Source organism: Staurois parvus, unplaced genomic scaffold, assembly GCF_062004578.1.
Source record: "Staurois parvus isolate SC_StPar_1 unplaced genomic scaffold, SC_StPar_1.0 ptg001903l, whole genome shotgun sequence".
Taxonomy (NCBI): Eukaryota; Metazoa; Chordata; class Amphibia; order Anura; family Ranidae; genus Staurois; species Staurois parvus.
The window spans coordinates 151603-166007 of NW_028319699.1; the positions used below are offsets into that span (position 1 = coordinate 151603).

Below are 14405 nucleotides of genomic sequence, written 5' to 3' on the forward strand. Positions count from 1 at the left end.
CCCTGGCCCCTTACCAACCTCTTGTTGGGGATTGGCTAGGAACTGCAACCCCCTCAGATCCACCCACTGCCTCTAGGGCCTTGCTCCAGAGCCATAGAGCAGGGGGAAATAAAAGAGGGGCAGGCCTGCAAAGCCTCTCAGCTCCTGTCCACAATTTAACGTTTTGGCTATTACACCCAGGCTGCTACTCAGCTTTCCTGACTGACAATTGGGACTCTAGCTTCCCCTAGCTAAACTAGGAGGATGCTGCACTTCAATATCTAATGAATACCTAATCATGTGCAAGGAAAATAAAAAAGCATTTTTGTTTGCACATGACTGGATGATAGAAATCATCATAGCTTTTCCACATTTAATAATGTTTGGGAAAAAGTATTTCTATTCAGTCTATTTGCCTTTATTAAATCCAGCCCGATGTGTTCTGTATGGGTTAGGTGTGGTATGTAGGTGTCCTATTTGCTATCATATTGGCATAATTCTTCAAATCAAATTAATGGCATTGGATGATAGCTAGAACATTGGATGGGATCCTTTTGATCCTCAACAATCAAGGTAATTTGAGCCTGGAATGCAGACTATGGCTTTCATCCCGTAGTTTGGCAGGCTGCTGGCAGTGAAGCTGAAAGGGAATCGTGACCTCCACCTACATGCCACAGCGCCTCTAAGTGTAGACTGTTTAACAGTATAATGATTAAAACAGTAAGTTTAACAACTCATATATTGGAAACAACAAACGGGCTCATAAGGGTTAAGTGTGCACAGCGCCTCTTCGCCAGACACTGGAACCACAGTGAGAGAGAATGCAGGCCGGACAGCAGAAAGCGCTGGAGAGATGGAGGAGCGCCTGATAGTAAAGCCTGGCAGGTCACTGGAAAGTATGGTTTTAATTATTAAACTGCTAAACAGTCTACACTTAGAGACACAGTGTTTCTCTCCTTGTATTTTAGACTGTCCACCCTCCTGTCAGTTTTTGGATCTCATACCCAACTAAAAGACTAAGTGGACTGCCTATTCCATGCGCCTGTTACTCCTTTGAATCCGTAGTCACCTGTACATGCTCAGTTTGATGTGTATTGCTAGAGAGGTTTTTTTTTTCTTGGGAGGGTGCATGTGATCAGCACAGTCCCAATCAGCACTGTCCAGACAGAAGGTCAGGGGTTTCACATCCTCCTAGAGCAGAAAAAAACTCCTCCTACAAGCTTTAACCAGTGCTCTGCTGAAGTCAAAAGACTGCTCTAACTGCTGATGAGAAAAAGGTATTTAGCAGTTTATATTTACTAAAATAATTGCATTTCCATGTTCTGTGTACTGTGGGAGACCAGATATAGTAAATGCGGGGTCTGGGGAGAGCGGATATAGTGAATGCGGGGTCTGGGGAGAGCGGATATAGTGAATGCGGGGTCCGGGGGAAAGCGGATATAGTGAATGCAGTGTCCAGGGAGAGTGGATATAGTGAATGCAGTGTCCAGGGAGAGCTGATATAGTGAATGCAGGGTCCGGGGAGACCAGATATAGTGAATGCAGGGTCCGGGGAGACCAGATATAGTGAATGCAGGGTCTGGGGAGACCAGATATAGTGAATGCGGGGTCCGGGGAGTGCGGATATAGTGAAAGCAGAGTCCTGGGTTTATAACACTTTAAAATTAATTTTATATTTCAACTTCTGATTTTATCTGATTAAAAGAAAATTTCACCACCTTCTAGATATTCAGAAAAAGCACAAACAACATCTGATGAAGACTGAGACTCTAGTGGAGCATAGACCCCCAGGAACTACCCTGGAACCACAAACATTCCTCATCAATGAGCGTTATGTGAAGCTGATTTTAGTCTCCACTGATCAGTTCCGGCAGCGTCTCCAAAATGAGATAATACAGACCGGGGTAAAACATGAGGAATGCTTGAAGGATACACAAACTAGACTGGAACATATTTCCCCCAATAGGCTGTTCCGATGGAACCACCAGTCCCAATGTGTACCACGTGCAGTAATGGTGAGTGGAGTGCCAGGAATAGGGAAGACCACACTGATGCAGAAGTTTGTCTATGACTGGGTGACCGGAAAACACTACCAGAGATTTGCCTTTGTCTTCTTCTTCAGATTCCAGGACCTTAATAGACTGGGAGAGGTCAGCTTGGAGGAGATGATTCTTCATCAATATCCGTATCTGAAGAGTCAGATTGGAGATATTTTACAGGATCCAGAGAGACTTCTGTTTATATTTGATGGCTTAGATGAAAGTATTCACCAAATAGATTTCAGATCAAGTAGACTCTTTGCTTACAGGACGAATTTTGGTGAGATTGTGGTCAGTTTGGTGAGGCAGGAACTTCTTAAGGGTTGCTCTGTACTGATGACCAGCCGCCCAACCAGACTGGCATCAGTTAATACCGATGTTTTCCAGAGAATAGCGGAGATCATGGGATTTCTCCATGAAGACAGACGGACTTTCTTCAATAATTTCTTTGGAAATGAGGAATGGTCAGAGAAGGCTTTTCATTATGTGCAGGAGAATGACACGCTGTACACTTTCTGTTATATCCCAGCATACTGCTGGATCATCTGTACAGTGTTATCAATGTGCTTCAGAGCCCAACCACTAATCACTGATCAGCTGATGACATCATTGCCCAAAACAGTGACACAACTCTTTGTGACTTTTGTCTCCAACATTCTGGCCAATCACAGCCAGAATACAGATGGTGTTCACACTGCCCGAGAACTGCTGACATCTATGGGGTGGATGGCAGAACATGGAGTCATGAATCACATGATTGTGTTTGATGAGCGTCATCTGGAGTCATTCAGTGTGAGAAATGATAAACATCTCTTTTCATCTTTCCTGATGGAATCTGGTCAGCCTCCTGATGTGGATTACACCTTCTTACATCTCACTCTTCAGGAGTTTTTTGCTGCTTTAGTCCATTTTATTGACTATAATGCTGACAGATTACAGGAAACACTTGATGGGGCTGAATCTTACAATGATGGCCGTGCTGAAATATTCCTCCGTTTCCTCTGCGGTCTCTCAGACTCTTCTACTAGATCCATGTTAAAGTCTCATGTGGGAGAATTGTCTGCTCAGGCTGCCAGACACGTCATCACCTGGATCCAGAAGAAACTACTAGAACAAAGACCTGACACATCCATAAGAGGCAACAGAGATCTTCTTAATGTATTCTACTATCTCCATGAGAGCAGGAATAAGGCTCTGGTGTCACAATGTATTGGATCAAACAACATTGACTTGTACAATGTCCCCCTCAGCCCTATCGACTTCTCTGTGCTGTCTTTTATCCTTCAAACCTGCAGAGAGATAGAAGTAAATCTACGTTCATGTAATATTCAGAGTGAAGGATTGAGAAAACTTGTACCGGCTCTACACAACATCAAGAGTCTGAGGTAAATATTAACTATGAATAATAAAATGTTCTGAAATTTCTCCAGAGAAATTATATTATATTGGATTTTTTTTATAATTTACATATTTTATTATTTTTTCAGATTAACAGTTTATTTTAAATGGTTGGTTTGTATAAACAAAACATACGCTCACATTTACCCAACACCATATCAAAACAATAACATTAATATTTTATATATCTTTTCCCCTCACCCAAAGCCCCCCTACCAATAAACCACATACCTCCCCCCCCCTTCAACCCTACATTATCTCTGCTCTGCTTTTTCTGGAGATCCTAATCCAGAAATAAAGCCATATCGATTCCTATATTAATCAACCATGATCTCTAGAATTGAGTTTGATTTTTTTAAATTCCTCCCATTTTTTCCATTTTATATGGAAACTCCATCTTATCTTCATTCATATGGTAAAGTTCCTCCAATCTATATATCTGATCCACCCTATCTACCCAATCTTTTATTTTTGGTGCCTCCTGTTAATTTCCAAAATTTGGGTATCAATCCTTTCACTGCATTCAAATAATACAATAAACCAGTTTTTTTTATATATTTTTTAACTGAAAGCTTGGTACCATGAAAAAGGCAAATCTCTGGGTCTTTTGAGATATCAACTAGCTGCCGACCGCAGATAGCTGAATGACGGCTACACTTCGGCCGGCCAGTTCTGAGTGGACGTCATATGACGTCCTCCCAGAACGCGCTCTCCTGCGCGCCCCAGGGGGCGCGCACCCGGCGATCTCCGTGATCGCTGTGTCCTACGGACACAGCTGATCACGTGATGTGGTAAAAGGCCAATCACAGCGGCCTTTTACCACGTGATCAGCGGTGTCCAATGACACGCTGATCAGAGGGAAATGCAAGTGCCGGTTCTCGGCTGCACTTTCCTCACGCTGTCAGATCGTGAGGAAAGTACTGCCGAGGACCGGCAGTTGTCAGAGCGGGGATCGGCACCGATCATCAGGGCACTGATGATCAGTGCCCTGATGATTGGTGCCCAGCAGTGCCACCCGCAAGTTCCGCCCACCTGTGCCCAGCAGTGCGCCCACTAGCTCCGCCCACCTGTGCCCAGATCACCCACCTGTGCCCATCAGTGCACCCACCTGTGCCACTCTGCAGTGCCACCTACCTGTGCCCAGAAGTGCCACCTACCTGTGCCCAGCAATGCCACCCACCTGTGCCCACCAGTGCCACCCACTTGTGCCCACCCACCAGTGCAGCCCAGCAGTGCTGCCAGTCAGTGCCACCAGTCAGTGCCCAGCGGTTGTGCCAGTCAGTGCTGCCAGTCAGTGCCCAGCAGTGATGCCAGTCAGTGCCGTCTATCAGTACCCATCATCAGTGTCACCTATCAGTGCCGCCTATCAGTGCTGCATATTAGTGCCGCCTATCCGTGACACCTCATTAGTGCTGTCTATTAGTGCCGCCTATCCGTGCCACCTCATTAGTACTGCCTATCAGTGCCGCCTATCAGTGCCCATCAGTGCTGCCTCATCAACGCACATCAGTGAAGGAGAAAAAATACCTGTTTGAAAAATTTTATAATAGAAACAAAGAAACTTTTTTTTTTTTTTCAAATTTTTTGCACTTTTTTTATTTATAGCGCAAAAAGTAGAGCGCCCAGCGGTGATTAAATACCACCAAAAGAAAGCTCTATTTGTGAGAAAAAAATGATCAAAATTTCATATGGGTACAATGTTGCATGACCGCGCAATTGTCAAAGTGCGGCAGCGCTGAAAGCTAAAAATTGGCCTGGTAAATAAGGGGGTATAAGTGCCTGGTAGGCAAGTGGTTAACCTCCGTAATTTTCTTAATCAAACATACTATTTTAACCCAATACTCTTGGATTTTAGGACATTCCCACCATATGTGATATATTGTATCTGTACCCCCACATCTATGCCAACATAAGGGTGAATTGTCTCCACTTAATCTTTGTGCTACACTCGGTGTAATGTACCATCTTGCCAAACATTTATAATTCATTTCCACCTCCTTCATATTTACATTCATGAATCAGACTGTACATTTTCTTCTGCTTTTCCACATCTATTGTTACTCCTAAGTCCCTTTCCCATTTCTCTATAAATGATGGCCTTATATCCGTATCTATTTCAGTGAGAATCGTATATATTTTAGAAATCCCATGTTTCCCATCACCCCGTGTATCTAACAAGTGCTCAAAAGGGTTCCAATCCTCTCTTGTTCTCAATGGCCTTGGCAACTTCCCTATAAAGTGTTTCTATTGAAAATAACGCTACACATCCATTCTCATAAATATTTCCCTCTTATTTTTCAATTCCTTAAGTGAACCCATTTTCTCTCCCACCATTATGTCTCTTAATTGTACATCTTCCTTCTTTATCCACTTCCCAGTGATACTTTCTTTACCTGGAGGAAAAAAACTGTGGATCCTAAAGGCATTAAAAGTGAATTAAATTCCCATCCCATCTGTTTGTGTAAAACATCCCAAACTCTTAAAACATTAAGTGTGAACCAGGGGCGGACTGACCATTTGGAAACTTGGGCACTGCCCGAGGGCCTGGGGTCAGTAGGGGGCCCCATGAGATGCCCCTGGTACCTTTTTCATAGGCTTTTTTGAGTTTGGCAAGGACACAGGGGCCCCATGATTCCCTATTGCCTGGGGCCCCATGAGTTGTCAGTCCGCCCCTGGTGTGAACAAACTTGTGCTATCTGCTAATCCTCTATATTGTGGAGGTATCCATGCAATTCTGCTTAAATTAGTACAACTTATTGGTCTTTCAATTTTTACCCAGCTTTTCCCATGTGCATTATGTGTCCAATCAAAAATTCTTGCCAATATTACTGAATTATAATATCTTTCCAAGTCTGGTACTCCTAGTTCGCCTTTTCTCTTTATTTCTACTTAAAATTTCATTGCTCCAAATAAATTTATTTAACATTTTTTTAATTGTTCTGAAGTATGCTTCTGGTAATTTAATTGTTATCATTTGGAATTTATATAGAATGTTTGGAACAATCACCATTTTTATCAAGTTTACACAACCGATCCATGATATATTTCCCCCACCTAATTTCCTTAGTTCATCTTTGGTCTCTAGATATTTTAATTCTTTTTCTCTCCAAACAAAGGGAAATTACTCCTGTAACCTATTTTTCTCTCTATTTGGAAGCTTTATATTTAAGATCTCTGTTTTAATTGGGTTAATTTTTAAATTTGACATCTCCCCATATTCTTTCAATGATTTTATTAAATTTGGCAATGTTATCCTTGGCTTTCCCACATAAAACAGCATATCATCTGCATAAGCTGCCACCTTATGTTCTGTGTCTCCTATCCATATTCCCTTTATATCTATATTATTCCTTATTGTAGCCAATAGAGATTCCAATGACAAAACATATAGAAGTGGAGACAGAGGGCATCTCTGTCTTGTTCCATTTAGCATCCCAAAATACTCTGATAATTCCCCATTAACCATGATTGCTGCAGAGGCTATATAATTTCCTTATCCATTCTCTCATTCTATGTCCTATCCCCAATACTTCCAATATATCCATCATATATCCCCAGTCTACTCTATCAAAAGCCTTTTCAGTATCAATCGAGAGTACCACCGCAGGGTTTTCTCTTTCCTACTTTTTTTGTATGAGAAACAGAGATCTCAATCCATTGTCTCTACCTTCTCTCCCTGGGACAAAGCCTACTTGATCTATGTCGCGACCCCTGAGTGCACCCAACTGTGGTAGAGGGGTCCCGCTGAGGGTATGTGCCAGGTGTGAGCCTGATGTGAAGAGGCTGACAGGTCCAGGTCCTGAGCGGGATGGATGGATGACAGTCAGGAGTGAGCGTGGTCCAACTAGCCAGGTCGGTAACTGTGGAGGCAGGTAGGTACCCAGCAGTAGACAGAGAGCAACCGGGTCACGAGGCAAGGTTCAGCAACGGGAGGTCCAATAGTAATAGTAACGACAGGCAGAGGAATAGTCAGAGACGAGCCAGGGGTTAGAGCAGGAGAAGGTCAACACAATTCAAGACAAGCAGGATCGGCAACAGGGACGCACTTCAGAAACACAGGAACTAGACCTTGCGGCAACCTGATCACCGCCTGGCCAGTTTAAATAGTGCTCCCTGCACCGTCATTGTTGCCAGGCGCGTGAGTGCGCATGCGCGGCCACAACTGCCGCCGCGGACGCCCAGGTCCTAGTGCCTGCACATTGGTGCGCCTGGGCAGTCTGCGCATGCGCAGATCTGTGCGCCGCGGCGAGACCCGCAGTTCCTGACAGCTGCAGTACTTTTTAGTGCTAGTTGTATTTCTTCCTGCGTTATTGCTAATTCAAGGGATTTTAATTGTTCCTCGCTTATTTTCGGTAATCCCGCTTTTCTTAAGTATGACTGTCTTTTTTTCTATTTTTCCTACTCCATCTTTATTTATAGAACTATGGGGAATAATATTATAGAAATTATTGTAGTATTCTTTAAACACTTTAGCTATATCTTTAGTTGAGTACAATAATTCTCCTTTGGGATCTCTTATTTTCTCTAGTTCCTGGATTTATTTTTCTCTAAGCCCTCATTGAATACTTTCTTGGCCTGTCTCCCCATCTATATCTCTCACTTATCATTTTGTTAAACACTCTTCTCTTATCTTCTTCCAGAAAATTATTTAATTCTTCTCTTTTATTTATTACCCTCTGCATAATCTCTTTTGTTACTCTATATTTATGTGTCTGCTCAAGCTCACAGAGTTCCCCAAGAAGTACATTCATTTTTTTCTCCTCTTTCCCTCTTCTTCTTTGCTCCAATTGGTATCAGGATTCCTCTAATATAGGCCTTATGAGCTTCCCACACCGTTGCTACAGACACTACCCCAGACTCATTTTCCACAAAAAATTGCTCTATTTCTTTTTTAATTTTTTGATCCGTCTCTTGATCCCGGAGGAGTGTCTCATTTAACCTCCATACTTTTTCCCCTTTCAGCTCATCATAATATTTCCCCATAATAATTGCATTTTGACAGCATGGTCCGATATTGACATCACTTCTATTTTTGCTTTGACCAAAGACTCATTGGGGTTTATTTACTAAAGCTGGAGAGTGCAAAATCATACTCCCTTCTGCATAGAAACCAATCAGCTTCTAACCTCAGCTTGTTCAATGAAGCTTTGGCAATGAAACCTGGAAGCTGATTGGTTTCTATGCAGAAGTGAGTCTGATTTTGCACTCTCCAGCTTTAGTAAATAAACCCCAATAAGTCGATGTTCCAGCAATATATAATCCAATCTTGAATACATCTCATGTGCAAGGGAGTAAAATGTATAATCTCTGTCCTTCACATGCTTAATTCTCCATATATCCACAAGTTGGCATTGGAATATCATTTTTTTCAAGGATCTCAAAGACCTACTTGCCTCTCTCTGCACAGGAAACGTTATGTCTATCTGAGGGTCCATACAGAGATTGAAATCTCCTGCCACAATTAGACCTCCCTTTTTTGAAATCCATTAATTTTTTCAGAGTGTTTTTTATGAATTTCTCCAGTTTCTTATTCGGGCAATAAATATTTGCTAATGTACAATCTATTTCTTGTAGTTTTCCCTTCAGAAACAAATCTCCCTACAGGATCTACCAATCTGTCTTCTAACGTAAACCTTATATTTTTTTGCAAAACCTATTGCCACTCCCTTAGCTCTTCTAATTGGGGAATCTGCATAGAACCACAATGGATAATATCTAGAATTTAATTTCACATTTGTTTCTCGCACCAAATGTGTCTCCTGTAAAAAAAAACACTGAAGACAATCTATGCTGAATCTCTTTAAATATCCTAAATCTCTTCCCAGGGCTATTTAATCCATTAACATTATAAGTCACGAAGTGTATCTCTTCCATTCTTCCCTTATTCTCCTATCCTTTCCTCCAGGCTTCACCTGCTGTTTCCTAGTGCAGACGGATGCCTCTGCATATGGATTGGGTGCAGTCCTGAGCCAGGTGGATGGTGCAGGAGAGGAACATCCCATCCTCTACCTGAGCCGGAAGCTGCTTCCCAGGGAGGTAGCCTACACCACGACATCAAATGTGAATATTTTTGGTCATAGCCTGAGGTCTCCACCTACAACTCCCTCCCCAAATGAGGAAATTGGTTTACTGCTCCAGACACCCTGTGGAGTTGCTAGCTAAGCTAGGCTGAGTTGAGGTGTGTGTTTGTCTGTGCTCACCTATGGGCATCGTTTGCTATCCTTTTGGTTTTATTTCCTTCTGTTCCATCACTTCCTGGCCTGCCTCCTAGTTTGCTTGTCTATTCAAGACATGTTCAGTCTAGCCCACTTTGCCTGAGAAACTTCCTAGTTGTTGGAGCTCCTGTGTGTTATTACTGTCTGAATACTACTTTGACTACTCGTGTATTGACCCCGGCTTCGTTCTCTGACCTTGCTTTGTTTTCTGCCTGTCCTGACCTCGGCTTGCCTGTCAGATTCCGTTTGTCTCCTCCCTTTGTACTCTGCTCCCGCAAGCGGTCTCCTCAACCTCAGCTTCCGCGACCTGGTCCCAGCTTGCTGCAAGTCCATCCCCACTGTCAGGGGCTCTGGTGAACAAGCAGGCTGGGGCTTAGACTCCACATCCTGGGGAACACCAAGTTGAGGATCAATAAGAACTCACTACCACAGGTGCTGAAAGTTTGCTTAGGCCATCAGCTCCTCAGAGACCCCGCAGCCTCTTCTGGAACAACTCCAGTGTTTGGCACAGAGAGTCGATGTCCAGCAGGCCTATTAGAAACGTATTATGCAGTGTCTGCAGGAACTTTCCTCTCAGGTGGATCAGCTGCAGGTTGTGTCCCCTTCCTTATCCTCTGTTTTGGCTTCTGCTCCGGTTCCTGCTGTTCCAACCCCCGCTGTTCCTCCAGTGGAACACAGTCCTTCGAAACTCCAGTTGCCTCCTCCGCCTCGCTTCTCAGGTGATCCCAAAGATTGTCAGGGCTTCATCAATCAGTGCTCAATTCATTTCGAGCTGGCAAGCCACCATTTTTCTACTGACCGTTCCAAGGTGGCATACATGATTTCCCTCTTTTCTGGTGAAGCACTGGCTTGGGCCTCGCCACTGTGGGAGCATCAAGATCCAACTATTTACAGCCTCCCAGCCTTTCTGCAAGCTTTCTGTAAAACCTTCGATGTGCCCGGCAGGACTTCGTCTGCCGCAGGAGCTCTTCTTCGGCTTCGTCAAGGTAGCATGACTGTTGGACAATATGAAGTTCAGTTTCGCACCTTAGCTTCGGAACTGGCATGGAATAATGAGGCTCTCTCTGCAATCCAATGTCAGGGTCTAGCAGACTGTATTATGGACGAACTAGCTGGAAGAACCATACCCATCGCCCTGGATGACTTGATTGCTGTTAGCATCCAAATCGATATCCGCTTCCAAGAGCAAGCTCTGTAAAGGGCTCGTCCACGTCACCCCCCAGTGGGTTCTTTTGCTCCTGTTTTCCAGAAAGCCCCTGATCAACTTACCTCTGCAACCGTACCAGCATCTGAAGAGCCTATGCAGTTAGGCCGAACACACCTCACTCCACAAGAGCGATTGCGTCACCTAAGAATTGGTCTATGCCTTTACTGTGGGGCTGAAGGTCATCTAATTAAGTCATGTTCTGTCCACCCAGGAAACTTGGGTCTAGGTCACTCTGAGGAAGGTGATCTAGAACAGAACCTGAATTCCACCATCTTCCCTTGATTTATCATACCTGTCTCCATTCAGTGGGCCCTGAACTTGTACCAGGTTTCTGCTTATGTGGGCTCTGGGGCAGCCGGGAACTTAATTGAGCAATCTTTGGCCACTGAATTGGGCATTCTTCTTGTCCCCTTGATGACACCCCAATCAGTATCTACAGTTGATGGCTCTACCTTGGCCTTAGGACATCTACGCTTTTTCCACCACTATAACTATGCATGTTGGCACTCTTCATCATGAGGAAATCTCCCTCCTGATCCTCCCTAACTCTTCTAGCTCCATCATTTTTGGACTTCCATGGTTGCAGAAACACTCACCCAATCTTGAATGGAACTCTGGCCAAGTATTGTCTTGGGGGTCAAAATACAATCGGACTTGTCTCCCTAAGGTGCTCCCATCTCACACTGTACCCGTGGCTGAGGCCACCACCTCTCCGATGCTCCCTCAACATTGCCAGACCTTACAAGATGTTTCTTTTAGTAAAGCTGCTTCCCTGCCTACTCCTATTGCCCCCTTCCGGTGCTGTCCACCTCTAGTTCCTTACCCTCTTTGCTTCCCAAACCATCGATCCCTTTACATACTGTGCAGCTCAGAGCTCCTATGTCACTACCTTCTGGATGGGTGAAGGTCCCAACATCTGTGACCTCTGTACCATATGAGTTCCCAGATTCCGTGTGCCCTGCCTGCTAAGACCCCAAAACTCCCTTCAGCTGCTTTGGACCCAGCCATGGTTTCCACATTAGAAGCTACTGTACCATCTGTCCCCTGTCCTGTCTCCTACACCCTACAGTGCCTTCTGTCCCCTGTCCTGCCCCCCTACACTCTACTGTGTTTTCTGTCCCCTGTACAGCTCCCATACACCCTATGGTGCCCTCTGTCCCTTGTATTACCCCAGGTTCCTGTTCTGCACAGCCTGTCTTGCCTACTGTACAAATCAAAGCCTTCATGACTACTCCTGTGTCCTCCCTGGCAGCCTCCTCACCAGACCCTTCCTCCTGGTTATTGGTGTCTGCTCCAGCCCAGTTTCCTGTCGTATGTTCTCCTATTCGTACTCCTTTTGAGGCAAATGTTTCCAAGAACTTACATCTGTCAGCTCCCAAGTACAAAGTAGCTGCAGATTGTCATCACTGGGTGAGTCCCAAATGTTTCCTTGGTGACAAGGTTTGGCTCTCTACCAAGAATATCCATCTATGAGTACCCTCTATGAAATTTGCTCCTTGTTTTATTGGTCCATTTACCATCCTCCGCCAGGTCAATACTGTTGCTTTCAAACTTCGCCTCCCTTCACATCTGAGAATCCCTAATGTTTTCCATGTTTCTCTTCTGAGACCGTACATCAACAACAGGTTTTCCCATCCTCATCGTCATCCTTCCCCAATAGCGAGTACTTCGGATCATGGAGCTTAAAATCTGAGATCCCTAAATCACATTTATACATATACTAGTGTAGTACTGTCCTAGATAGCTAAAGTCTTGATTGATAGAGAGGAGGGCTGAGTAGCAGCCTAGGAGCAATAATCAGGAAGTCAAATAGTGGTCAGGAGCGGAGAGGCTCTACAGGCCAGCCCCTCTGGAATTTCCCCCTGCTCTAGAGCTTTGGCGGAAGGCCTAGAGGCAATGGGTGGATCTGAGGAGTGGCTGGCTTGTACTCGTGAGGGATCCAAGCCAATCCTTTTTCCAAGTATACCACATCCACAGCCACTCCCTGGTCTAAGGTTTTGCTCACTTCCTCCAAATCAGATTTGTCTCACAACTTCTGTCTTTCATGAATCCATGCTGTCTGTTGCTTAAAATGTTTTTTTTTCCCGCAAGAACTCATCGATGTGTTTGTTTTTTTTTGTAACACCCTGCTACAAGTGGATGCAGGATGTTCAAACACATTCTGGCAGTGTCCTGCAGAACAGTGGCATTCACACTCTGTAGAGCAGCCCCATGGATCTTGTATGCTGAACAGCAAAACCTTGCTAAGGAACAGTGTAGTAAAGAACTACATTTCCCAGAGGATCTTGCGTGTGGGCGAGGGAGTATATATATGAAAGCCCGCAAGATGAAACAGAAAGTGAGAGGGGAGAGATCTGGAGAGAGGAGTGCATTGACTGTGGGAGGACCGGACCAGGCCGGAGAAAGAGAGGAGACAAGGAGAATCTCCTGCTCATTGACATTGCTGCATCATGGAGAAAGCTAATCTGCTAGCAGGTGACCAGACGGAATGCTGCAGGCAGGACCGGAGATTGTGTAGAGGTCTTATCGAAGGAGAGAGAAAAACCGCCAAAATTCACCAGAAGCCGTCCCATCATTATCAAGGACAGGGAACACTGACACCTGCTCCACCTTTGCTATTTTCCTTCACACAGTTGCAGACATTGCACATAGTTATTAAAAGTTGTGGCCTAGTTCCTTTAACCACTATCATCTAATTACACTTAGCACAGCCTTACCATCAGAACTCATAGCAGGACAGTTGATTTACAGGCCAAACCACCACTGTGTCACCATCATCATCAATTCACTCTGCTAAGGAGGCTTTTTCCCTATTGCTCAAAAAGTCTTGTAGCCCAAAGAAGAGTTGCCCTGTGCCAACAATCGCGTTTACCAGATTGGCCCCTTGTTGCTTTAGACTTGGAAGTGACTAGTGCCCTAAAAGAACATTACATTTTTTAAATTTCTGCTTGCAGGGGGAGTGTTATTCTTCCCTCTCTTTATTGCACTGTTCCTTAGAAAGTTACAGTCCCCACTTCTTTTCACTTCGCACCAACTGGGCCCCACCACGTGAGTAGAAGACTCTTCATTGCCTTTAAAGAATATTGGTTGTTTTGGGGTAAAGCGCTCTTTTCCTTATTTTAGTCTATCTCCTTGCCATCAGGTCCTGAGGGCCCAAAGTGAGCTACTCTACCTGTTTGATAGTCCTAGCTGCTCACTGGTGAATGTAAGACCACCTCAGGTTGAGGGTATTGGGTTTGTTTATGAAGACTAGTGGGTTAGTTTTCCTTAAGTTCAAATCAACACAAGTAACAATTGATTTTACACATTCTAATTCTGTTTATGCTGTGTAACCAAGCCATATTGAAATTTGCTAGAAACCTCTTACTAGTTTACTTCAATCGGTGTGAGAATTCACTTTCTGGTGGTAATTTATTTCAGTTAAGAGTGTACTGTGATGTCAGCGGATGTTGGGCTTTCAGAGTGGGGTCCACATCCACAGGGAACCAGAAAACAATTCAGCAACTCCTAAGGGGGTAGTGCTACATGTGGGGGCTTGTCTGGGATTTCCCTGTCCAGAGAGTCTGT

The 14405-nt window shown here is 44.3% G+C and overlaps 2 protein-coding genes across 3 annotated transcripts in view; one reads left to right on the top strand and one right to left on the bottom strand.

Annotated features, from left to right (window-relative positions):
- LOC149433838 (NACHT, LRR and PYD domains-containing protein 12-like) overlaps positions 1–3407 on the top strand; it is a 43346-nt gene extending 39939 nt beyond the window's left edge. The window contains exon 6 of the mRNA XM_089664377.1: positions 1705–3407. Within this exon, the coding sequence (XP_089520503.1) occupies positions 1705–3407 (1703 nt within the window). The remainder of the gene's footprint in view (positions 1–1704) is intronic.
- The window catches only part of LOC149433837 (uncharacterized), a 190931-nt gene that overhangs the window by 97067 nt on the left and 79459 nt on the right, over positions 1–14405 (bottom strand). The window lies entirely within an intron of this gene.